We start from the raw sequence: 26,675 nt of genomic DNA, 5'->3' as shown, positions 1-26,675 counted from the left end.
ATTGACCCTTCGTCGGAGCAAAACAAAAGGGTTAACACACTGTTTGGAGGCCATGGTGGTGACTTGGATCAAAACTAGTGCCGTCTGATTGTTTGAGGCACTGCTGCAAGTACAGGGGGCAGGCCATGATTGGTGAGGCAGACCTTGACAGCTGCTCCTCAAGAGCAGGGAAATGGAAAAGAGGGGGTGCTCTTGTGGCAGCGGGGGAAGACTGTGAGTGAAAAAGTACAGGAGATTAGGTGTGAGAGATATGCTCTGAGGTTGGCTGTGTGAGACGGCAGCATGGTGTGTTCCGTCCTGCTCCACATGCCACTGCCTAAACAACCTTAGTAATTTCCCCCCCGCTCCGTAAATAACCATGTTTATGTGGGCCCTTTGGGGGGTTTAACTCCTTTGTAGTGATAAGTGTATTTATTCATTATCCTTGTTCAGGATTGCCGTTTGTTTTGTTTTGTCAAAAATAAAGTGTTTATCTATCAACCTGTAAGGCTCGCAAGCGTGTCTGCCTGCCGCTCTTCTCACACACAAACCAATTAGGCTCCATTAGTGAATTGGATAATCTCTGGGGGGTTAAATTGGGCAAATGACCAATGTAGTATTCGACCATGTCCAGAGTTACAAGGTGGTACAAACCACTTAGTACTGCTTCGTCAAATTAAGTCTTAAGCCGACTATCTACGAAGCTAGCTGCTCCGGAGTTTGCGGGATGCACATCAGCCATGGACATGTAGTTGCACAGGTACTGCAAATGCAACAATGTGTGTATGTATATGTAATCCGTCCTCTTTTTGCTTCTCCCATGCCGACACGCTCTCCTTTCCCCTCCTCCACTCCCAATACGCAAATGTTTTAAGCTCATCAGATTGCAATCCATGATGGACACATTTTGTCAGCATACTGGTATCAGTGTCATTTACCAGTATGAGACAATTGAACTATTAACATCATACATCCCTGTCTTGTTCAGATGAAGGGTGGACACCTGTAATGTCAGTGCCCTTCCACCTTTTCTTTTTTTCTTCTGGTGAAAGATTTTCCCTGTTCATGTACGAGTGGTTATCATAGTCTAGTTTGGAATCATAATAGGTAATGTAGTAGATTAAATGAAATTTAAAGGTTTATCAGTATCTACGTATGTTTCATTCAAACGTGAACATAGCTCCTTTAGCTGCAATGAAAACACTTCTGAACCCACCACAGTGTGAACATCGAAAGTTTTTCCATTGTAAAATATCATGAGGAAATGGAAATCTTAAGATACCACTCAAATCAATTTCATGCATTTAATGATCAACAACAAAGAACAAGAAAGACATTGTGAAAACAAATGAGCCTTCTCAAACAAAAATGAACCATCTAACAATTTTTGTCATCTTCACTCAACAAAATGAACAACTTGTGAATGTATAACATCAACCTGAAGGATTCTTTAAAGTCACGACGAGTGAAATGAAAAAGAGCGATGTCATGTTACTCAGTGTTCATATTATCATTCATATTACAGAGATAAATTTGGCAATCTTTTGGACTCCCTTCTCTCCCTTCCCATACATTTAAGATTTTGTTTCCACTCAATCTCTTCACTTTTTCCCTGTCCTCACTTGCTTTTTCTTTCTTAATTAATATCAATTCCTCAAGCAAGCAATATATAGATGTCCCAAACTATTACAACTGATGAATGCATTCGACTGTTCAAAGGATATTATAATCTTTCTTTTATAAAATGAGTTTGGTCCAATTTTCAATTTTATTGTTGAGGGCTCAAGTTTGTGTGCGTCAAAGCCTTTTTTAAGGGCAAATTTCATTTTAACAATCTTGTCATGACAAAACAATTAAATTTTTGAAAAAGTTCAAAGAACAATCAAAACCAAAACGTTAATCTTCCAGTACTAAGTGCTAAGTAAGCAATTGTATCCCAAAATGCTTCTTTTTATGATTTTGCACAAATGAGAAACGCTTTGAATGTTTCATTCTGGATACTGCCTCTACTTATACATAAGTGAATACCTGTGCAGAGAATTTACAAATACGTTCTGACCAACAACAAAACACAACCACCAAAAGCAGAAACAAAGGCAGTTAATGCAAGAATAGTTATGACTTCGGTCTTAGAGGACACGAGCCTTATAAATACAATTATGCATGTGCAAGATTAAATAAAATAAGGTAGTGAAAAATGATGTTTATGTGTGTGTGTTTTGTGGTGTGTGCATGCATAGACTTGTGTGGTTGTGCATGCATGCACACATGTAATAATTATCTGTGGCGTTCACAAAGAGGTTGTGCTTGAGATAGAACAAACAAAACGTGACAAGTCAAACAGAATGTTCAAATCATAAGTAGTAGCAAAGGAAGTAGTGGAAGTAGGAACTGAACAGAGAAACAGATTGCTGCAGATGAAAAATTAACAACTCGATCACCAAGTGTCTGGAGTGAACGGAAGTTATCAACCATGTTCTTATCTTCATCGCCTCGTACAGTGTAAAACAGGTTGTAGAAAGCAAAAAGCTGGATGGGGTCAAGGAGGGAGAAATATTTATCTAATTTGCTTTCTGGATCATTTCCACGATATGATCTATGGGATAGCCCTTAATCAAAGTGAGGGTGCCACTCTTGTTTTCACTCTGACAAAGGGCTAATTGCTCAGAAAGTCAGCAGCACCTCATTTTCTATTGTAGATAACATGCTCTTATCAACTTTGAGTTAATAAAGCACATTGTTTATCTCGTCCACCACAGACTGGCATTAACCTTCACAAGAACATAATGGATGAAATTAACATGACATTGATTGAGGTATACTAACCGCCATAGGACGCAAGGAGAAGCTGATATTTTGGGCGTTAACCCATTGTCAGAGCAAAAGAGAGAGTCAGGATAGGGGCAAGGTTTGAGTATGGAATGGGAGTGAGTCAGAGTTGGGTTATTACATAAGAGAAATAGGCTTCTGCTTGTGCAATAATAATACAATTTGCTGCTCCATTGATTCAAACATTTTTACAAATAGAAATTTACAACTGTTTTCGATTTTAATTGTAGAAATAAATGATTCTTCAAAATTTATTTATTGTATTAATTCAAAGGAAAAGGCAAAAATGCGAGCACAAAGTTCAGATCAACCATCAAATACATCATGAAAAAGAAGGGAAATATTTATACCTATTTATTTATTTATTTCGTGATTAATCAACAGCACAAAATTTTCCAATGCAGCATAGCATGATCATACAGAGAAAGTAACATTGCAGTTTGCTTTGGTTTCTGGTTGCAGTTTGGTTGCAGTTTGCAGACTTGTATGCTCCAGTGTTGTGAAAAATAGTACTTATAGTTTTTTTTTATAACTGGGAAAACATTGCTAACACCGAAAACTAAACCCTAATAAGCCTAAATGTCGACTTGTTAGGATATTATACAATTTACTCATCATGCTACATCTTACTTGTGTGACAGTTAATTTCGATTTAGTTCCAAAATGGTCCATTGCAAACATTTTCAGCATCTAATAGTAAATATGCAACAAATAAAATATTACCTGTTCCTGACTGAGTTCTGCTGATGATCGAAACACAGACCAGATTACACCAGTGGAGCAGGGAGGCGTTGTCATAGAGCCGGTGTAGCGAAAGAATCCCTTTTGCAAAGGGAGGAAGGAACGAAGGGCAACGGGCTTGAGGTATACGCCCTCATCTGTGGAAATGTAGTGACATCAAAAAGGTTAGTCAGAATTTACAGCAATAAAAACATTCACTAGAAAGGAACCAAAGATTTTTTTTTAAGGCAACACAGTGGTAGGTTTCTAATCAGTCTGGATACTGATGTATTTTTGATCAATGCTGATGTATTGCAAAGAACAACACAACTCTGCGAACAAAAAAAACTTTAAAAAGCGAATAGTTAAAATTAAGCCCTGCGATAACTAAATAGGTATTCAGAGAAGTTGCCCGAGAATGGTCGAAACCGCAACAGCTAAACCCGTGATATTTAAGGGTTTACTGCACTTTTTTTTCACTAAAAAAGCCCAACAGTCCTTGTGATATGATAAATGAGACATAAGTTTAACATTTACAAGTCCTTTTTAAAAGTGTAGATTGCTAATACAGCAGGCCTGTCCTGAACATTGGTTTCCACATCGCAGTTTCACTCTATCGCAGTTGAATTATTGTGGTAAAATAGGTAGATCGTGGCATGAGTCCCTTACTCTATCGTGGTCTGGCACGTATGAATACGAGAGTATAATTCCACATCTCCGTCTCACCTCACAGTTGCTCTTTCGATATCGTGCTGCATGGATTATCAGATGATTTAGTTTGATATCACGTGATTTAGTTTATTGTGTGATATCACGTGATTTGGTTTTCACTCGTCTTTTAATTACATTGTGGGATGTTCCTGATAGTAAATAATTATGAAGAAGAAGAGCATGTGGGGTTTTTTTTCGTGAAATAAGGTGAATGCAACATTATAAAATGTTATTAATAGATTTAAAAGTAAGAAGCAAATTAATTCAATTATTAAGAATTTTGATTCAATTGGGAGGTAATGAGAAAGGAAGAAATAAAGAATGAACCAAGGAAGGAAATAAGAGGCAGAATGAGTGTGATTTTTTTTTTGAGCTAAAATATTTGTTTGTTCGTTTTGAAGTGAGGATGGGGAAATAAGATAAAGATGAGGAGCGTGAAAGAGAACACTTGGGATAAAGCAGAATGAGGTGCATATCTTGAGAGGTTTTTGCTAGTCTTCATGGAGAGGTGCTTGAAATTCAAGCACGAGATTGATGCTGTCATGGGACCTTTTTCGGAGGTCTATTAAGACATGCAGAAAAATGCAAAGCAGACAAAGATCACCTCCTCCTTCGTAAAGTCTGATGACACTGACGATACTAAGCCAGGGACGTCAACATCATCTCAATAACCTCCAATGCACTCCATCATCATCATCATCATCATCATCATCATCATCATCATCATCATCATCATCATCATCATCACAATTTTAATTCTTTTTCATTTTTACTGTACAGTACGTATAGTACTAGTTTAGGCAAAAAAAAGTCGATAAATGTTAGAGTTGGTTCCCCGAACCCGATTTTCCCCTTAAGATCTTAAATTTGCACATCACGATTTTGCCCAACGTTGGGTTTTTCAAAAACGTAACCCCCGTGAACGAGGAGGGTCTGCTGTAACACAATACTATCATGTGATCAGGAGTTCAAGGGAATGAAATGCATTGAAACTTAGTGGTTGGATTTGTGGTGTGCACTAGTTTGGGATGGCCACCTCCAACTTAAAATTTCCCCTCCCCCCACCCCCTTTGCCGCTCCCATAGGGAGTGAGTGTTTTAAATTTTGTGAATTAGTAATGTACCTTTGTACTTGATATCATTCAAAACAGAAATCATGTCCTTGAATGCTTCATTGTATTTTCCAACCTGAAAAAAACAAAACAGTGGAAAAAGGAAACAATGTGAAATATCATCCATTATAATATTCTCTGCCAGTTTGAAGCTCGATCCATCTTGGGTGGTTTCTGTAATGTATTAATAATCAGCAGTGGCTGAAAACAGAGGTATGTAGACTGCACACATGGAGGTCAGATATGGTGGGTTTTGTGTATGCCTGCATGTGAGCAGGTTGGAGTAATGTGAAATGGGTTGGGGCATGCATGCAGGCAGGCCTCAGAATGATAGCATTGGTTTAAAATTTTAAATGCTCCTGCCCAATTTTACATAGAACACGGCGGTGAAAAATAAACTTTGCTGTTTGGGCACATTTTGTCACCCCAGTAATGCGCTGGTATGCTGCCTTCCATTCTCCTTACATTGCCTTCCCTCCCTCTCCCCTTACTTTCTTCCCTTGCCCTCATGCTGCCTCTCTTCCCCTTTACACTGCCTTCCATTTCCCTCATGCTGCTTTCCCCTCATCTTTGATTTGTTTAGACACAAGTAATAGACACATCTCAAAGAAGCACACTGGCCCTATGACATGGTGATATGTACCTAAATTATGCCAAAACATTACCTCCAAACTAGGAAGCATTTGTGTGGTACTCAAGACTTTGCAGACTGAGATTTAAAGCTTATGATCATGAATAGACAGAAGCAGAGATGTCAATCTAGATTTTGTCCTCGTGGGCTCATCAGGAGAACATACTGCTGATCTTTTATTCATGACCATGTTAGGCTCATTAATAAACCAAATCGAACCGCTTAACTTGACAAGGCAGCAGGGCACAGGTCGAGTCACATCACAGTGCTTGCTGCCTGACCTGCCAACAAGTGTCAAAAAAAAACAAGACAAAGAAAAAAAAAACAAATGGCAGGTTGTTGTATGTAATTTCGGTTTTCACCTGAGATTTCAAGGCTGAATAGTGTGAAAATACAGAAGGGTGTATTGCCCATACACCTCCTACAAAACTTTTTTTCCCCAGAGACCTTCCTCTTTGAGCTGTATTCTTTCAACAATCACAATAAAAAGTTACATTCTTTCGACTGCAGTGACACCATTCCAGGCAACCACCAGAAGAGCAACTATAATACACATTTCATATATCTTGGATTTATCAACGAACTATATTTCACATATTATGTGAAGTAAATAAATTGTTTATATTACCTCATTTCTGGATCTGCCTCATTGCTCGTTCCAGTTTTGGAAAACCTTACATACAGCATCCAACTCAAGATGTCCAAATGTCATACTTTTACATGCCCGTGGGTTTCCAAAAGGTGCTGGCCTACCAGTCTTTCGCATCGATGATGAATATTGTTCATCAATAATGAAAAGGAAATCCGGGCTTGTGAATTAATGATTTTTTTTCCAGATGTAATGTTAATGTAAACATTTAATGTGAAAATATTTCAACTCAGATTGCTGCAATCAAAGATAATTTGATTCTTGCGAAGTATACCACTCAGTAAACATGAAATGATGTAGGACAAATGATATGCATAATTAACATTCAAATTACTGTAACAGCTTCAAACAGATAAACAGCAATATTTGAAATCTCATACCAATTTCCTGTAAAAACCCTGCCAAAGAAAGATGCATTACCCGGAACTGAATTGCCAAAATAGCCACACCATCTTCATAGTTTCGAGCCTCTGTCAGATTTCCATAAACTTCCATGATGTGAATTATTTGCATCTACGGTCACAAAGGAGTGCACAGTATTCGTAAATGATTATCATCAGATGAGACAACAAAAATAAATCACTGGTCCTTCAACCAAAATACACAATTTTTGTGAATTACTTTTCCTGTGCTCAGCTTTCCTTCACATTCTTCCTTTTCTTCCTTCCCAATCAAATTAAGTAATCAGTAAAGATTGGGGTCAGCATCATAGACAATGAATAAACTGATAGATTAAATTAATGGGGGTGTAAATAAAGTACAGACATGATGGGCCAAATGGCCTCTTCCTGTGCCCAAGTTCCTTGTATAATGTTGTGTGAGATGTTTAAATTAAAAACTACTAAGCCTTCTGAGCTCTGTGAAACACGATTTAGCACATGAAAAAGACATTTCTCGACATATACTCTATCGGTCAAAAGTTTTAGAACACCCACATTTTTCAGTTTTTACTGAAATTTAAGCAGTTCAAGTCGAGTGAATAACCTAACCTGATACAAAGCTAAGCGGTAAACTGCCAGAGGTAAAAAAAGAAAAAGTATAGGTTCCCAAAAACTGAAAAATAATGTTAATTTCAGAGTTGTTAAAAAGGCCCTTTTCAGGGCACAAGTAATGGGTTAGCAACTGCAGCTGTTCTGCATCAATGGAAGTAAATTAAGCCTTGAAAGTTGATGCAAACAATTCGTACAGGTGTCCCAACTTTTGTTGATTAGTTACAAACCCTCTGTCTATATAAAAGCAGTGTTGGAACAGACTGTGTTGCTACACCCTCTGAAGCATTATTTGGACAATATTGCACTGCAGAAAGTAGTATATTGCTGTCATAATGGCGAGAAAAAGACAATTAACAAAGGAAGACAGACAGAACATTATTAGGGTTGGGTAAATATGATTGAAATTTTGTGCATAGCATTTTCTATGGCTGTTTTCCATGCTAAATCCGAATCCGGTCGAATTTTTTTTTTAACCTCTGATGACCTTTGACCCCCTGAACCTTAATTTATTCAATATGGCAGCCAAAAATTGACCTTTTTCATGTTTTCCTTCTCGAATGTGACTAATAAGGTTTGTAATATATCATTTCATATGTGTTTCAGGTCAAGGAATACGCGAATCACATTTTCAAATTGATTGGATGGTGCATAGGACCGAAATCAAGTAATTTAGGAAAAAGGAGGACTTGAAGAAAAAGAAAAATACTAGGCTATTGAATACTATACAAACTTGCAAAAAGCACAAAGGACCTTTGACCCCAGACAGTCTCTATTTACTGAGTACACTATCGGAGAAAGAACTTCTAGTGGAAGTGACATATTTACGCTTAACTGCAGCCCCAGACATACATCAACAAAGACGTGTGAAGGATGGAGCAGGGAAATTCCACACTCAAAAATTCAGTTTGACCGAGCAACACAACTCTATAAAGAATGCTATTAAACCCGATGAATCCGTCCGTGCAGGATAACATTAACGAACTTTTGTTGGCAGCACTGGTGTGATCTCGGTCTAATGTTGATCTGACATTGACAAAAACAGTTCAATTTTAGCAAAATATTGTGCAGTTTTCAAAAATTGTTTTAAAAATCATCAAATCATTGCATAAGTGCCATTTTCGTATTTCCTGATCGGAAAAACCTATAAATTGATATATTACAAGCCTTATTTTCTCTCAGTTGGTCAGAAATTCATAAAAATATCATTTTTGTCACCATTTTGAATAAATTAAAGTTCCGGGGGTCAAAAGTCATCGGAGGTAAAAAAAAAAAAAAAATTCCAACGTTTTCAGATTCAGCATCAAAAATGGCCATAGAAAATGCTATGCAAAGACACTTAACCGAAAAAACTTCACTATTTACCCAACCCTACCATTATAACCCTTAAAAGTGTAGGTCTTTCCTTTAGAGAAATTGCAATGAAGCCAAGGTGTCAGTGAGTACAGTTTCCTACACCATCAAAAGGCACTTGGAAACTGGAGGAAACTCTGACAGGAAGAGATCTGGCAGACCCAAAGCCACAACACAATCAGAAAACAAGTTTCTGAGAGTCAACAGCTTGCGTGATAGGCCGCTCACAGGACAGCAGCTTCAAGCACAGCTTAACACTGGTCGAAGTAAGGAAGTCTCAGTTTCAACTGTGAAGAGAAGACTTTGAGCTGCAGGTTTGACAGGTCGAGTGGCAGTAAGTAAGCCACTGCTAAGATGGCAAAATAAGAAAGAAGCTTGCCTGGGCCATGAAGCACCACCAGTGGACTACTAAAAACTGGAAGAAGGTCTTATGGACCGATGAATCAAAATTTGAAATCTTCGGTTCACCACGCAGGGTTTTTGTACACTGCCGAGTAGGCGAAAGGATGGTTCCTCAGTGTATGACACCAACTGTCAAACATGGAGGAGGAAGCATGATGATCTGGGGCTCTTTTTCTGGATCCAGAGTCGGCGGCTTGCACAGAGTGAACCCTGAACCCTGAACCCTGAACCAAAAGGGCTACCACAGCATTTTGCAGCACCATGGAATACCCTCTGGTCTACGCTTAGTTGGTCAGGGGTTCATCCTACAGCAAGATAACGACCCAAAACATACCTCCAGGCTATGTCAGAACTACCTTAGAAGAAAAGAACAAGACAGTAGGCTTCCAATCATGGAATGGCCAGCACAGTCTCCAGACTTAAACCCCATCGAGCTGGTTTGAGATGAACTGGACAGAAGGGTGAAAGCAAAGCAACCTACAAGTGCAACACATTTGTGGGAACTTCTGCAACAGTGTTGGGAAGAACTTTCCGAACAATACTTGATTTCCATTGTTGAAAGAATGCCACAAGTATGTTCGGCTGTTGTATCTGCAAAAGGTGGCTACTTTGATGAGTAATTATTTCATTTTTATCTGCAATTGTTTATTTGTTCTATGCTTTAATTTCAGAGTATATTGAAACATTAAACTGCTTAAATTTCAGTAAAACTGGAAAAATGGAGGTGTTCTAAAACTTTTGACCGGTAGAGTATGTACAAAAGCAGGAATATAGTAATACAGTAATACATTAGGCAGAGTACCCGTACTTGTCCAAAAGCATGCCTGTGTTGGTGTGTGTTGAACAGGGATCCATGAACAGACTGCAGTATTTACTCTCACTTAGCAAAAAAGGCATTAAAGTGTATCCCTGTCATTACATAATCACATGTTATTGCTCACTCGGATTGTGGTGGTGTTGAACAATAAAAATAAAATCTTCTCATTAAATTGAACTGTTTCTTTAATTTTGCATTATTCTATTCACACATAAAGGTAATCATATTATAAAATGCCCAAGAGTGTGTTAGTAATCATTTAATGTTGAATTTATTCATTTCATTTGAAGTCAGAAAATAATTGAGCCTTCAAATCTAGTAATTCAGTTTTGTGTAATTTTGACTTTTGGCTCTCTTTAAAATGGTTCAAAGCTTTGTAACAGCTTTCTTTTTACAATGCAGCCACAGCCCACACAAAAAGACAATTTCAGCCACATGCCTCCAATGGAAGTTTCAATCCATCCACGACATGTTCTGCTCCACCCTCAGTGTTGTTGCTCCCCCAGTGAAAAAGTATGGAGATGGCATCATAGGGTCCACTGAGACCTCCACCCTGTAGTTTTACTCCGGTTCCCACCTCAATAACCACTGCAGAAAGATATGTTTAAACCAAGCAGGGGAGAGAAAATAATTAGCAGCAAAACAAAAAAAAAAACAGCAAAAAAGGTAATTACATTATTTCAAAAAGCCTTTCATCAATGGATATACTGATTTAAGAATAAAAATGTTATTTGGACCCTTCTGAATTTGTTTTACATCATCACAGCATTGCAATCTGAATTATGTCTAAAGAATATGGGAGCTTGTAGACAAGCATGCTTGGCAGCATGGAAATACTGTACTGTATATTACTCGATGATGTGATATACTCCTCAAGGTTTAAAAAGAATTGTAATTCACAATCCAGTACTTGGTTTCACCAACCGGTGACTATATTCTTTATGGCAGTTGTGATTGAGTTAAGAGTGTTATAAGTCAAGGAGTAGAGAATCAGGGCAATACATACCAGAATGCCCAGTATTAATAAAGAGCCAATCAATTCCAAAAGATGGGACAACATAACCAGAAAAGTCAAACGGTTCCAGCTCTGGATTGACGACAGCAGAGGCAAAGTCCAAAGCCAGTGGGGATTGGTTTCCAGCTCCACAAGCTGGGTAGGTTGGTGACCAGGGAACTGCAATGAATATCACAACAAACTCTTTTCATCAATAAAAACAATTAATTGAAAACATGGTAAATGTATGAGGAGAAAACCTGGGTGATTAATCCAACAATCATACTAAAATACACAATTTGGTGTTTGTCTGTCTGACTGTGATACATTCAGTCGTTACTTATCCAATCTTAACCAAACTTGACAGGAGGACTAAGGATCACACGATGGAGGTTGTGCCAACTTCACTTGCCCCCCTTCCCAAGGGGGTTTTCCGCTTTGGGCGGAATCCGTGTTAAGGTGTGGAGATAGCTTAGTGTGGCGTTTTTCCAAGGCTGCTTCTCATAACAAAAGTAACTGGAAAGCATCTGAAAATGCAAAGTAAGTCCACGTCTTCTTTGTATTCGAACTAAACTTGACGAAAACAACAGCATAAAAAAGATCTAAATTTTCTTAATTAGTCTTCTCCATATTCTCAAAATAAAGATTTGTTGAAAATTTGATAACAAAAGCTGAAATGGTAAAAATGTTATGGTGCGGATACAGACACACACAAACCTGTCTCCCACTGCTTGGAGAAGGGTTAATAAAGCATGTGGAAAAACACCATCTGAACAAATATGACCAAGATTATGCATTCTTTAGTTAATCTGCATGTATTTATAGCAGTAAACAGTGTGGATTCAGCATCATAACTTCTTCTTTTGCATGCAGCACAACATTGCAGGGCAGCATTATTGGCTGAGGGCACGGCTGTGCTGCTTATGTAATGCCCTCTGTAGCTAGATTAAGGCACGAATTTGTAATTTGTTCAGGGTGCTGGCGATAGCTCGCCTACACTTCATGAAGGACAGCATTGTCTCTTTAACATCCAACAACTAATGCCGGCAGATGAGAAATCCGTTTAACACCCATCTGAGGGACAGCACACATTGATGAATCACCGCTGCCTGTGAAACAAAAGGATAACAGTTTATAGCCTGGTCGGGATTTGTTCCGAAAATAGACAGCTTGGAGGCGAGTGTGTGTATCTCTTTGCTAGCCTCTCAGCCCAACATCATTTGCTACTTGCATACAGAAGCAATGGAGAGACAAACAACCCTTTTGGCTCGCTGCAGGGTCACTCTGAGCAGCCATATCCTGCAGCAGCACAATACAAGGTATCCAACTCATACACACGATTTAGAGGTGATATTCTCATCACATTCCAACACCATACATTAATGGAAAGCTTACGATTTCAAATTTTTTCACGAGATATGATTCCAAGATTATACCCCAAAATTTGCTTCCAATGCATCAGAACCTTTAATTGTCTTTCAGTATATAATGCATGTGCAAAACCCATGTTAACTGGCTGTAAAATAGTGTAGTACATGCACCAGATATTGCATTGCAGGACATTTTGAACATTCTGGAACCACAATAAACTAATTAGCTTTCAATCCAAATTGTTTATTGGTACAGTAATTACTTTGCACATTTATTCATGTAGAGTGGGTGGTATGAATGTATTAATGCCAATTTCTTGTCAGATATCTTATGAACCAATTTATTCTACGATTCCATTTCATTTTCACTGTGAAATTTCCCTTTAACTTCATGAACCAAATGGCATTGGTTACTGCTCAAAACAATTTTAGCACAGACTTTTACTGGCATGTGACGATGCAAATGGAATTACGACATATGTACTATATATAGAATTATTTTTAATTTCCTGTATTTTAAAATTAAGGCATTCCCATTTCAAGTTAATGCAGAAGCATAGAATTAAGAAGCAAATTAAGCTTCAGTGGAATATCCCAGAGTGAGAATTAATGATGACGACTAAGTATTGTACATAATTTCCTGTGATTCCACTTATGTTGTTCACATGAGGTATGTCAGTACATGTGATTATGCTGTTTATTACCTCCACCAATGAAGGTGGGTGGGGGTTATGTTTTCATCCCTGTCCACCTGTGAACAGGATATCTTAAAAGGTTGTGGATGGATTCGGACAAAATTTTGTGGAGAGGTTGGGTGTGTGACAAGGACGAAATGATTAGATTTTGGTGAAGATCCGGATCAGGATACAATAACTTTTAAAATCTTTTAAAGTGATTCTTCAACATTGAGAGATGGGGCCAAAAACAATACAGAGCATGATATTTCGAAAAGTTGTGGACAAGTTATGAAAAAAACTTGGTGGATGAGTTGGGTAGATGACAATTCCAAGCTGATTTGGTTAAGGTACAGATACAGATCTGGCTTATTAGTGGGATACAAAATGTAAACTGTTCAACCTGGTGGAGGTATGTGCTCTCCCATATGCCGTTCTAGTATAAATATAATCAGACAAGACACAGGGTTGAGGCAGAGGTTATGTCTTTCTCCAAACATGGTGACCAACAATGAATATAATAATAGAGATAAGAAATCATTAAATTCCTATATAATGTGAACACCACCTCCTTTGATCTCCAACCTATCTCCCTACAAATACAACCTGTAATCCAAATAGCATTTTCCATTTCTGTCTGTCATTGCACTGACTCCTTACATCCTGTACTTGTAACCACCGCAAGATCTTTCGCCTGTTTAGCATACTCAAGAACTACCTCTTTCATTATATAGTCCATATTTTTATTATTCCTTTCCTTGCCCAATACCTTACTTTTCGTAGCATTGAAATGCATCAACCAATTTGTTTTTTGCTCCTGCAATGAGAGTCTAGACTCTAGACTTTCCTGAATCCATTCACTCCCATCCTTGCTCCCTACCTCACCTCAAAGCTTTACATTGTTGTCATCTGCAAAATTTGAAAGTTTACTCTTTACCCCATTGTCTGAATCTATACTAATAAGTGTGTGTGTGTGTGTGTGTGCGTGCGTGTGTGTGTGTGTGTGTGTGTGTGTGTGTGTGTGTGTGTGTGTGTGTGTGTGTGCGTGCGTGTGTGTGTGTGTGTGTGTGCGTGCGCGTGTGTGTGTATGTGTGTGTGTGTGTGTGTGTGTGTGTATGTGTGTGTGTGTGTGTGTGTGTGTGTGTGTGTGTGTGTGTGTGTGTGTGTGTGTGTGTGTGTGTCCTACATAACTCCAAAACCATGAAACTTGGCAGCCTGAAACTTTGCATGCCGACTAAGAAAACTCTAAGGAAGTGCGTGATTGACAAGTGGGTATTTGGATTAATTAAAACACCCCTTTTGAGATAATTAATGGCCTTGTTTAATCATATCCTTTATCAGGCGCATCCTCTCTTGGTCACCGCTCTCAATGGCATCTTCAGGCGTATCCTGGGTAACCTCGTTGGGGTCTGGAGCCACCATGTTTTTTGGCTTGCTAAACTATGCATTGACTTTGAACAGGCCGCAATGATTTCTTAATGATGAAGTTTTTTTTTTCACTTTCCTCACTCATATTATCGAATGCCTGTTCATCATAGCTACAAATTGCTGGATATTTTGCAATACTTATAAACGCCTAGAGACGCCAGCGTTCGTGGCTTTATTTCATTTCCCCAAATGCGATAACCTCGAAAATCTCTTTCGCTAAGCTGAATTACAAAATTTAAGCTCCAGAATCGAACTTAGAAGCAGTTCCGACTCCTTTAAAAAAAATGTTCATTTGTCAAATTTGGACATATTGTTGTGGGCCAGGGATCGGTGGCGATAAACGATCACAAGGTGGAGCAGTAAAGCCATCTCCCACCGAACACTCGGAATTAAAAGGTCGTCACCCCGGATAACTCCGGAGTTGACGGGCCACTTAAAGGGCCATGATCGCCAATTCTCTGATGGCGTGGGGTAGGGTCAATAGCCAAATTTCAATATACCTAAGTACCCACGTCATCAAATTGCTGGGGAAATAACACCGTCGGCCGACTTTGTCCGAACCGAGTCGCAGGTACCGACTCGGATCCGGCATAACCGAGTGGAGTTACCAGAGCCGCGCCGGTCCCAATGACAACTTACGGCACCAACAGCCTTACTATTTCTCAAGCCCGAACCGTGCTGGATCAATGAAAGAAAACACGAACAACGAACTGGAACATTAACACGGGATTTATTTATAAACAATAATCGAGGAGGGAGCACACAAAGAGCAGAGTGATCTGAATAAAAGAAATGCAGGCAATTTACAGTGAGCGAAAAGCACTTAACAGTTCTACTTAACAGACTGGCGCCACACACAAACACACACACACCCAAATAAATGGTGGCCGCGGCCTTTATTTGGCTCTTCAGCTCGGGAGGGAAAGGCGAGCTGAGGGCAGGGGCCTATTCTTGCACCTGTCCGCCTCGTGCGGTCTGGTAGAGCTTGTCCAGTGGCGGGACTCGAACCTGCCGCCACAACGCAACACTAAGCACCAGGGACTAGGAATGATGCAGCGGACGCCAGCCAGCACGGGAACGGACCAGACAAGACGAGCACCCATGGGAAGATGAGAACGCCAGCAGGCAAGACGAGGCTCCTTCTTCTCCTTCTTCTTCCTTTCCACGATGGGGCAAACCTTCCCTTTCCTTGACGGCTCGCCATCTATCCTTATCCTTCCTCCCCACCCACGGGTTGAGGGAACCGCTCTGAGGGACTCGCCTCCGGATTGGACGAGGCGTCTCGGGGGGTGTGTCGAGGCTTCTCGGAGGCCCGCCCCTCGAAGAGGCTCTGTCGCAGCTTTCGGCACGCTGGCCTCCCATTGGCTGGGGCATGCGTGCAATGCTCGCCCTTCGCTCATTGGCTGGAGAAAACGTTCCATGCCCTTCCTCGGGGCGGAGCCTCGATCTGAGGCGATGGAGGCTCCGCCCATGCCTTCATCCAAAAACACGTGGGCAATGGCGACCGGGTTGAGTGAGGGACGGTGCCGTTATTGTTGTTGTTGTAGTAGATGTATAAAACCTGACTAGAAAATAACTCACAGCGCACACACTAAATTGCCATTAGACATAGGGGATGGATTCTAACTATAAACACATACTTATCGAAATAACTGAACTATGGGACTGTTGTCTGTTTGTGTGAAAAAGGCTGCCAGATCCGTAACAATATTTGACATTTCGGGCATCTACGGGAGGTGTATGTTTAATGTGACGGTTCGGTGATTGCTAATCGCATGCCAAGCGAGCTGTTTCTTATCAACCATTTCGTTGGAGTTCTTAAGCCACTTGATGAGCACTCCATAAAATTTGCACTGCCACTAACTACTGTATCGATTGACATGAACAAAGTTCAGGGGCTACTCACGTGCATTGGACACCTGTTCTTCTGCAGTGAAACACGAGGTGGCTGGCTCGCTGAAAATGTGAAATTATATTTTCCACAATGTTTCCCTCTTTTGTGTTCTCCCATTATACGACCCGTCACTTCAGCATAGATAAAAACAAATCACTAGAAGGGCACTCGATAGACTCAATAACCCCCCCTCCCACCCCCAATGCAATGCCTTACACAGTGGAACATATTGAGCCCAATAATTTTTTGAAATACCTTTCCATGTATCGTTTTTAGCCCCATCTCTCAAGGGTGAAGAATCGCTTTAAAAATTAAATAATTCTCGTACCCTGATCCCGATTCGGATCTTCACCAAAATCGAATCAATTTGTCCTTGTCACACACCCAACATGTCCATCAGTTTTTGTCTGAATCCATCCACAACGTTTTGAGATATCATGCTAAATATCATTTTTGGCCCGATCTTTCAATGGTGAAGAATCACTTTAAAATTAAATAATTCTCGTACCCTGATCCAGATTCGGATCTTCACCAAAATCGAATCAATTTGTCCTTGTCACACACCCAACATGTCCATCAGTTTTTGTCTGAATCCATCCACAACGTTTTGAGATATCATGCTAAATATCATTTTGGCCCGCTCTCTCAATGGTGAAGAATCACTTTAAAAATTAAATAATTCTCGTACCCTGATCCCGATTCGGATCTTCACCAAAATCGAATCAATTTGTCCTTGTCACACACCCAACATGTCCATCAGTTTTTGTCTGAATCCATCCACAACGTTTTGAGATATCATGCTAAATATCATTTTTGGCCCGATCTCTCAATGGTGAAGAATCACTTTAAAAATTAAATAATTCTCGTACCCTGATCCAGATTCGGATCTTCACCAAAATCGAATCAATTTGTCCTTGTCACACACCCAACATGTCCATCAGTTTTTGTCTGAATCCATCCACAACGTTTTGAGATATCATGCTAAATATCATTTTTGGCCCGATCTCTCAATGGTGAAGAATCACTTTAAAAATTAAATAATTCTCGTACCCTGATCCAGATTCTGATCTTCACCAAAATCGAATCAATTTGTCCTTGTCACACACCCAACCTGTCCATCAGGTTTTGTCCGAATCCATCCACAACGGTCACACGTGTAATGTTTCGCCTCGATCTGTTCAGCCACTTCCGAGAAGAAGATTTTTGAAGGTTTAAAAAAAATCAACATGACTGCCAAATCATGTGACCGATGACACCATCAATTTTTTTTCTGTGGACCATTTTATCCCAAGACGACCCTCAATAATTTTCATTCTGATCAGATGTAGCGTTCTACATATGCAATTATGACATCATAATGAAGGCACCTATGATGTTATAAAAAAAATCACACTTATTCTCATGAGGTGTGTGTGAAGCTTCAATTGTTTCCTTCATGTGGTTTCAGAGATAGCAAGTCCCAAAGTTTTTTTTTCGTTTTTCCAACATGGCTGCCACACCACGTAGCATACAACATCATAATTATGATTAAAACATTCTACATGAGTCATTGCTCCTATGGTGAAAATTTCGTCTCAATCCAACAAGCAGTTGTGGACAAAACATGAAAGTTTTTTGAACATGAGAGAAAAACAGACAGATATACAGGCAAACAAACAAATGGACCCAAACACAATACCCTATCCTTCGGCATGGGTTAAAAAAAAACAAAAAAAGTACATCATTTAAACCCATTTCAGTGGTTGTAAGGAGACAAGAAAGCAGGTTAAAAAAAAGTTTATAAATAACCGTTTGAATATTTGAACAATAGTTTGATCCAGAGGTGAGTGGGATTGTTGCGTTTATTAGTGGACATGTTATGTTTAAGGTAAAATGTGCATGATTTAATGTATTATCATATAATAGAATGTGTGATGGGAGTTGTAAGTATGTGATAATACGGTACATTAAATCCTCTAGCGAATAGAGTCTGTTTCGTGATGCTACATTGATGGCTTGACTGACTGCCTGGATGCAACTGAGGTTGTGGATATACTGATGCAGATAATCTACTGATGTGGATTCATAACCAGGGTTGTGGATCCGCTGTTTGGAGAACTCCTGTGCTGAAAGGATTGAAACCTCGAGGAAAAGCGGTGCCCAACTGATGATCCATGCAGTCAGAAAACCATTGATATGCTGACAGGTTAAGGTTCTTACTTCAGGTTAGGGAACTATGTTTTGAGGTTAACATCATTTACAGCAATCGTTCTTCAGCTTCCAGGTTCTTTTCAATTCATCCTTGACACCTTGATATTTGGTCATTTTCTTGATTTCTGCATTGGTTAGTCCAAAATCACCAGTAATAACACCTCAATTCGCAATGCCTTCTCTTTTTTGTACAAAAGTATGATATGTGTTTGCAATGCTTTGTTTTTAATGTTCACGCTCGATGGGATCATGAGGTCGTACGTGAGCGGTACGTACTTCCATGTTTTCAGTGATTGCTTTTGGTTCATGTTCCCACAAATTTTCTGGAACTGCAGTATCAAAGTTTTTGCAGATGTGCCAGCAGATTACTTCACAAACTCTGTTGTGTCGTTGTGGGTACAGCTGTTCTGACATGACTTTTTATTTTGTGTGTGTATTCGGTCATTAACTGTAACATATCATTCTCTTTGCTAACGCCACCTCCACCCCTCACCTTTCTCTCCTCCACCCCCCCCATATCTCTCTCTCACCCCCTCCTCACAGCCCTCCCTCCCGCAGTGTATAGCAACGTTTGGTGAGTGAGTTGGTTGAACTCAACAACCAACTCACTCAATAGCACCTATCTCTCTACTTATCCCTTTAAAATCTGCTTTATGAAAATCCCATTGTTTATTCTGCTATCCTAAATTCAAAATGTTAACAGAATCCTTGCTGGTACTATGTTGTAGTCACGAGTCTCGAAATGCTAACCAACTCGCACCTTCTCAACCAAACACAGATAGTTACCCCAAACCAAGCACAGTCCAACACTGCTACCCCTCTTGTTGACTTATCTACAAACTAAGTTGAATAGCAATCGAATATGAAATATGGAAATTCCTCCTCTCACCTACATGTTTAATTTGTAATTGATAATATTTGGCTGTTCAGGTGTGCAGCTGACTTCACTAATAGGGTAACCTGATGCAAACCATTATAGAAGCGTTCTAATTCGAAAGTGTTTTATTCATCAGAAATTTATGCATGAATGTAGCTTTTGTCCATTAGAGAACTTTCATTCTTGTCAATATTTTCTTCAAACATCAATAAAATAATCCTACTGTGTAAAATAAGGTAATTAATTGTCTGTGGGTGTGTACACCTGAAAATCTTAGAAGAAAAAAAACATGGCTGGCCCAATCTCCACCAAATTTTGCAGATGTCATGAGCACCCCACCCACACACTGAGCAACGGTAGGTGTGGGAGGCTGGAGACGACCAACGACTTTTGCCTGTACATGTGGCACAGTGCAAGTGTTTTACTAACCCTTATTGGAATCATGAGGGTTTACTAGACACAGCACAAAATATAAATATATTCATCCCTCCTCACCCCTCCCCGGATGTTTCTGTTGTTTCAAATATAACGAGTTTGGGTTTGAGTCGACCACTCTTATCATTGGCATCATGTAAGTAATCTGTCATTAAGAATTATTGCAGGTAGCATATTTATTTGTGAAGAGAAAAATTATGAAAAGACCAAACCACAATGGCCTTCAAGAAATATAGCACAAAAGTAGGACATTAATAAACTTTTCAACTTCCTTAACTTTCAAATTACCCCCCTCTCCCCCATTTCCCTTCACCCTTGGTGTTTGATGGCCCCTTAATTTTACTTTTATGACCAAATGTTTATCAAAAATATTACAAGAACGTCTGAAAACAACAAACAAAAGCACAAAATAAATTCTCACCACAAGTAGAACCATGTATTGGATAGCACCAATCTGCAAACACAAATATGAATTAAACAGTTGTTGATTTAAAAAAAAAAAAAGGGCTTAGAGACGTTAAACAATGATATACTGTATACACAGCTTGTTAATGGTCACATTACTGGAAAGGATTGCCCACAGTCCTATGTTGTATCCACAGAGATAATCCATATTAACAAAATCGATTTTGATTCCTCAGAATTTAGATCGGCATGAAGGTTAATTTTCGACTTTAGGTCAGGCAGAAGGTAGCAAAGTATACAGCATCCGCAGATAGTGAGTTACATGGGACCAAATGTTTCATTTCATGGTCACAAATTTAATCTGTACTAGTCCTGGGCTCCAAACCTGTTTAGTAAAAACTTTCACATAACTTCCATGCACAGACATCTCAGCTATAAAAACTTCAGATTTGGTCTGAACTAACTTTTGTGTGAAAATGGTATTGCTACTTCCCCAACTTTGTTAACTCTCCCTCCAAATCCTTCCTTAAGAGGTGCATTAAGCCTTTGGCACACCAGTTATCCCCACACTTTTTGAAAAAAACATGGGGGATATCGTAATCGGCTACGTCTGTCCGCCACACTATCTCCTGCTAAACGGTTCTGTAGAAATTCACCGAACTTGGTAGTTCTGATCACCAAATGAAAAGAAGGTGCAAGAGCAGTGTCTTTTTTGGCACCTCCCCCTGGGGCAGGGGTCAAAAGGTCAAATACCAAAAAAGTCATTACGGGCACATTTTTAATGAAACTTTGTACATACAATTAACATTGGGAGACATGAAATATGTAACGTTTTTTGGGGATTTGACCATTTTTAGGATTTTTGGGATTTCGGTTCATGCCAAATGGGGTGGGGACTTAGGGTCACAGTGGTCAAAATGGGAAAAACATTTTAAACTCAAAATGTGATATTGGTCATTCCCGGTGGAATTTTTTTCCATCTTTCAACTTGGCTTTAGGTGGGAAGGGTGGGGATTTGCGATGGTGCACCATCGACTTTGTTCGAGTTTTGCTTTGTTGGCGCAACTGAAGCCTGCTATCTAGTGGGAGAAATGTTGATCTGAGTTGTTTTGCATTTAGCTTCAATCTCAAGTTAATTTAGCTTTCACAGTTATCACATATTAAAATCTCCACACTGAAGGTGTTTCTCAACAGCCAGGTAATTCTGAATCGAAATATCGGATTCATAGAATGATGGCATATTGTTTCAATGAAGGCATTTGCTGGCTTCAGCATTGCATTTTTAAATATGAAATTATACTGCGGTGTATATATAATTCTGCTTGTTTGTTTGTGTGTATTTGACTTGTATGAACTCATAAACCACTGGACGGAATAAGTTTAAATTTGGTGGTTGTAATCGGGTTGTACCTGGGAAGGTTTTCAGCATTAAACATAATTTGTAGTCGCGGGGGTTTGCAAGAGGAGTGGGAGGGAGGGAACACAAGTTCTCCATGTAAATGTGTAACGTATAGTATCAACCAGCTGGGGAGAGGACTTGCAATTTTGCACTGTCACGTGGCATAGTCCAAAGTTTTTTTTACTGAACCCTGCCAGAGGGAGAGGGTATTATGCTCCTGTATAATTTTAGTGGGTGTTTCTAGTGGAGTATAATTTTAATTTGTACATGAATGTCTTTACTTCTGCAGAATAAAAAGATAGTAAACAAATGGCCTAACCTGCCGAAACCACCAGAGTGGTCGAAAAAAACAAGGGAACAAGCAGCATGTGTAGAATAGTCATTCTCATATTTTCAGTTTCGTGGAAAGTTATCTTGGAGAATGTCCCTTCAGGTCTGTGAAAGGAAAAATGACAATACATTCAGCCAATCTGTCAATTGCTTTTCTCACACAACATTTAATGTTCGGCATTCAATCATTCTTTAAGTTTCATCATTAAAAATAAGGATGTCCTACTCACATACGACCTGATGATCCCATTGAGCGTGAACATAGAAAACAAAGCCTTGCGACCAAACATTGTTCCCAGGAACAAAAAGGAAAAGACAGCATTGCTGATTGAGATATCAGTCCCCAGCGATTTTGGCTAAAATAATGCAGAAATCAAGAAAATGACCAACTTCCAGAACATCAAAAACGAGATCTACAGATCTTGGAAGCTAAAGAGTGTCGAAATTGCACCAGCAGTGAAAATTGGAGCAACAGGAATGAGAAAGAAGAACCTCGCTGAGATTTTGAAAACCATCCCCAGGAATATTACCACAAACTAACTACAATTGGAGGCAGTCTGTGGTTCGGTGACTATCCTGAAAAGAACCCTCAGAACAAAACTTTGAGAACAACAAAAGTTGAACTGCTTGGTCTATGAACCGTGATCCCTTACCGAAGCGGAGGTGGATACTTGAGTCCTAGGAGGACTTCGTTCTATCGCCTCAAACCCACAAATTGAGATAACACACACACACACACACACACACACACACACACACACACACACACACACACACACACACACACACACACACACACACACACACCAAAACTTTTGTAGCAGATATAAAGGTAAATCCCTTGTTTGGAATCATGATAAATCTTATTTATTTACATGGGAACACGAGACAGACATGGCACAAGGTTAAGGAGACAGATTTGAGAATCTAATGTGAGCCGTGGATAATGATTTATTTTTATATTCTCAGACTCAGCTTTCACCACATAGACACGTGGGATATGAGCAAGAAAGCCAAGGATGAAGGAGTTGAGTGGACAGTGGAAGCGAAATTTTCTATTTTGTGTGGCTGGCTGTGACCACAGTGCATTCAACAGTGCAGTCATTCTTGGTTTAACGATGCATTTCATGCTTTATTCGTCTTTTTTTCACCGATACGTGCCGGTAATAAATATATGTGATGTTTTGAGATCCCACCTTGCTGAACAGAGTAACAAGCAAATCCTTTCTGGATCCAAAAAGGCATATTTGATGACTTTATATGGTATTTGTTTCGAGCAAACTCTCTACAAAAAATTTTATGCTTATTTTTTTTTACTTGATCATTAAAACATCATCCAATCAAAATATTTCTCCTCATTGATGTGAAACTTACACAGATTTAGTGAAATTGAATGGTTTTGACTTGGGGTCATAAAAGACCTCACAGTTAGTAAGATTAGGTAGTAAAATATGTTGGTAAGATTAGGGTTTCATGAGGTTACACTTGTTACATTTCATAAAATTACACTTGTTACAACAATATGTTTCTCTTGTCTGGATTGTTTTCTTTGCCTGAAATGAAGGTGCATGGTGTGAGCCAAAAATCTTTGACCCATGTTAAACCCCAAAACAAATTCAAATACGAAATTTATTCGATGTATTCCGACAGGGACTGTTTGAAAACAAGTTTGTGCCAAATGTCATGACTTTTGATCCAAATGGGAAAGCAAAATGTGAGATATTTGGTGTTTTATCTTTGACCCCAAAAATCACAGCAGAGATCTAAAATCTTACAAAACAAAAAAAAACAATGAAAGAAATCACTCATACAGTGACACTTGACAAAACAGAACGACACTTGGTAGAGAACATACCTCTGCCAGGCTGAACAGTTTACATTTTGTATGCCACTGATAGGTCGGATCTGATTCTGGACCTTAACTAAAATCGAATCGGTTTGTTTTTGATACCTAAACAACTCATTCACCTAATTTTGTCATAACTCGTCCACTACTTATTAAAATCTCATGCGATACATAGTTTTTGGCCCCATCTCTCAGTGGTGAAGCATCACTGGAAAAATTATCGTATCCGGATTCGAATCTTCACCATAATTGAATCAATTTGTCGTTGTCAGCCACCCAACCTGTCCACAAAGTTTCTGCGGAATCCATCCATAACCTTTGGAGATATTGTGGCCCTATCTCTCAATGGTGAAGAATCACTTGAAAAATTCTAGGATCCGGATGCGGTTTCGGATCTTCACGAAAATCGAATCAACTTGTCATTGTCACACACTCAACATGTCCACCAAGTTTCGTCCGAATCCATCCACAACTTTTTGAGATATCCTGCTTTATATCAGTTTCGCTCTATCTCTCAGTGGTGAAGAATTACTTGAAAAATTCTCGTATCCGGATTCGAATCTTCACCATATTGAAGCAATTCGTCGTTCTCACACACCCAACCTGTCCACAAAGTTTCTGTGGAATCCATTCATAACCTTTGGAGATATTGTGGCCCTATCTCTCAATCATATCGCTTGTGGCCCTATCTCTCAATGGTGAAGAATCACTTGAAAAATTCTCGGATCCGGATGCAGATTCGGATCTTCACCAAAATTTAATTGATTTTTCCTTGTCACCCACCCAACCTGACCACAAAGTTTCGTCCGAATCCATCCATAACCTTTTGAGATATTGTGCTAAATATCGTTTTTGGCCATATCTCTCAATGATGAAGAATCACTTAAAAAAATTCTCAGATCCGGATCCGGATTCGGATATTCACCAACATTAAGCGTGACTGTCCTAAGTTTTTGGCCCAAGTCTTTCACGAACCGGCTGGCGAGGCCCGACGTTCGACTAAGTAGCCAGGGAAGGCATTTGGAATTTGATCAGGCTGCCGGCGATAGCTCGCCTACTCTTCGCAAAGAACACCGTTCGATCTTTGACGTCCAACTATTGATGGTAGATGGGATTTTATCCATTTAACGTCCATCCGAGCGACGGCGTACACATTGATGAATCGCCTTGCCTTGTGTGAAACACCGTCATGACGGTTTATGGCTGGGTCGACATTCAAGCCCAGGCTCTACGGCTTAGAAGCCAATACTAGTTACTTGTTATCAACGAATAAATCTGCAACACAAATGTCATGAATGTAGAGCATGAAAAATTCAGTTTCGTCATCGACCAAATCAACGTTTACCTCACTTCGACGACGACTTATTAAAAAGGTACAATTCAACATTTTTCCAACATAGTAAATGTATGATCCATCAAATATATTCGTTGTTCATCGCGCATTGTCAACTGACAATTACTATACCGTGTAAAAGTGTTAATTGAAGCGTAACCTTGACGATGACTGTCGTCTGTGGTGATTAAGGAGACGCGCGAGAAGCTGAAAATGCGCCAAATTGAAATTACCTCAGAGGAGCGCATCGACCGTACCACACGCAACTGTGAGGTTTTATTCACACACACACACACACACACACACACACACACACACACACACACACACACACACACACACACACACACACACACACACACACACACACACACACACACACACACACACACACGTGAAGCCAATTATTATCGCGTTATATAAATAAATGTACCAAAAACAACCCGGACAGTTTTACGTTTTCTAAATTATCCCGTCTTTCAGTCACACTGCACAGTTCCGACATCATTTTCGATAAAAAAATTTTTTAATTGAAAGCTCAACCGATTACATTAATTGTATTGATGAACAGATAACAAAAAATACCTCAGGTACAATCAGTAACAAGATTAATATGTGACGATTTATTAATATGTGCGCTTTTTGAAATATATCTTCCATAAAACAAATAAATCAAAAACCTTCAAACATGATCAGCAACGATAGTTAATTACTAACAAATCATTCAAGAGTTTGTATTTTAAAAAACATATATATATATATATTATATATTATTCATCAATAAATTCTTTATGATGACTTCAACACTGTCGAACGAACGTCAGTCAGATCCATCACCTGTTTCGCTGAAGGCGTCTTCACTCGCTCTCTCTCTGTGGATCGTCACAGCCTGGTGTTGGCTTCGTGGTTAGGGTGGTGGTTTGGGATCCTCGGGTCCTGAAGTGGTAAGGGTGGTGATTTGGGATCCTAGGGTCCTGAGTTCAAGCCCCGTTTTCCGCTGAATTAATACACCAGGGGGTTGACAGCCTGTCATCCTTCCGAGGTCGGCGAAATGAGTACCAGTATGTACTGGTAGAGGGGCACTGCATCAGCGACACAGTCGTGCTTCCAAGAAATGATAGCTACCCCGGTGTAGCATGCCAGATTAAGCCCCCGCCAAACTATACCTGGGTATAGTCTGGTCTAGACCAAAATACACCCCGGGGTATATTTTGGCTAAGACCAGTCTATACCCCACTAGTCCAGAATATACCCCCTTGTAGTCTTCATAAATAAGTCTGTATTTCAATGTCCAAAGTTTCTTTCCATC

The 26,675-nt window shown here is 39.5% G+C and overlaps 1 protein-coding gene across 6 annotated transcripts; it reads right to left on the bottom strand.

Annotated features, from left to right (window-relative positions):
* Nucleotides 1-1,269: 1,269 nt before the first annotated feature.
* LOC147017788 (carbonic anhydrase 12-like) lies at nucleotides 1,270-26,347 on the bottom strand. Of its 6 annotated transcripts, none has more exons than XM_085896777.1 (9): nucleotides 26,204-26,347; nucleotides 22,177-22,292; nucleotides 20,475-20,507; nucleotides 11,198-11,365; nucleotides 10,631-10,779; nucleotides 7,051-7,143; nucleotides 5,363-5,426; nucleotides 3,532-3,686; nucleotides 1,270-2,508 (listed from the first exon to the last, which is right to left on the bottom strand). In XM_085896777.1, exons 2-9 carry the CDS (start codon nucleotides 22,244-22,246, stop codon nucleotides 2,329-2,331), a joined length of 912 nt encoding a protein of 303 aa, XP_085752903.1. In that variant the 5' UTR covers nucleotides 22,247-22,292; nucleotides 26,204-26,347; the 3' UTR covers nucleotides 1,270-2,328. The 6 variants fall into 6 exon arrangements, with proteins under 6 accessions (XP_085752903.1, XP_085752904.1, XP_085752901.1 ...); XM_085896778.1 differs by lacking the exon at nucleotides 26,204-26,347 and adding an exon at nucleotides 25,952-25,987; XM_085896775.1 differs by lacking the exon at nucleotides 26,204-26,347 and adding an exon at nucleotides 25,499-25,652.
* Nucleotides 26,348-26,675: the final 328 nt, after the last annotated feature.

The sequence above is a fragment of the Eptatretus burgeri genome, chromosome 10 (assembly GCF_056783735.1).
Source record: "Eptatretus burgeri isolate ZD-2024b chromosome 10, Ebu_testis_v1, whole genome shotgun sequence".
NCBI lineage: Eukaryota > Metazoa > Chordata > Myxini > Myxiniformes > Myxinidae > Eptatretus > Eptatretus burgeri.
The sequence above is the reverse complement of the archived record's forward strand: the minus strand, read 5'-3'. Positions and strand labels throughout refer to the sequence as shown.

What these genes read in the sequence shown, in the direction of transcription:
- LOC147017788 (XM_085896775.1), bottom strand. Translation starts at nt 25,614, where the DNA reads ATGCGCTCCTCTGAGGTAATTTCAATTTGGCGCATTTTCAGCTTCTCG. An exon ending in TCAATTAACACTTTTACACG is followed by an intron (nt 22,293 to 25,498) that starts GTATAGTAATTG and finishes TTCCTTTCACAG; the next exon opens with ACCTGAAGGGACATTCTCCA. An exon ending in CAGAACTCAGTCAGGAACAG is followed by an intron (nt 2,509 to 3,531) that starts GTAATATTTTAT and finishes GACCCCATCCAG; the next exon opens with CTTTTTGCTTTCTACAACCT.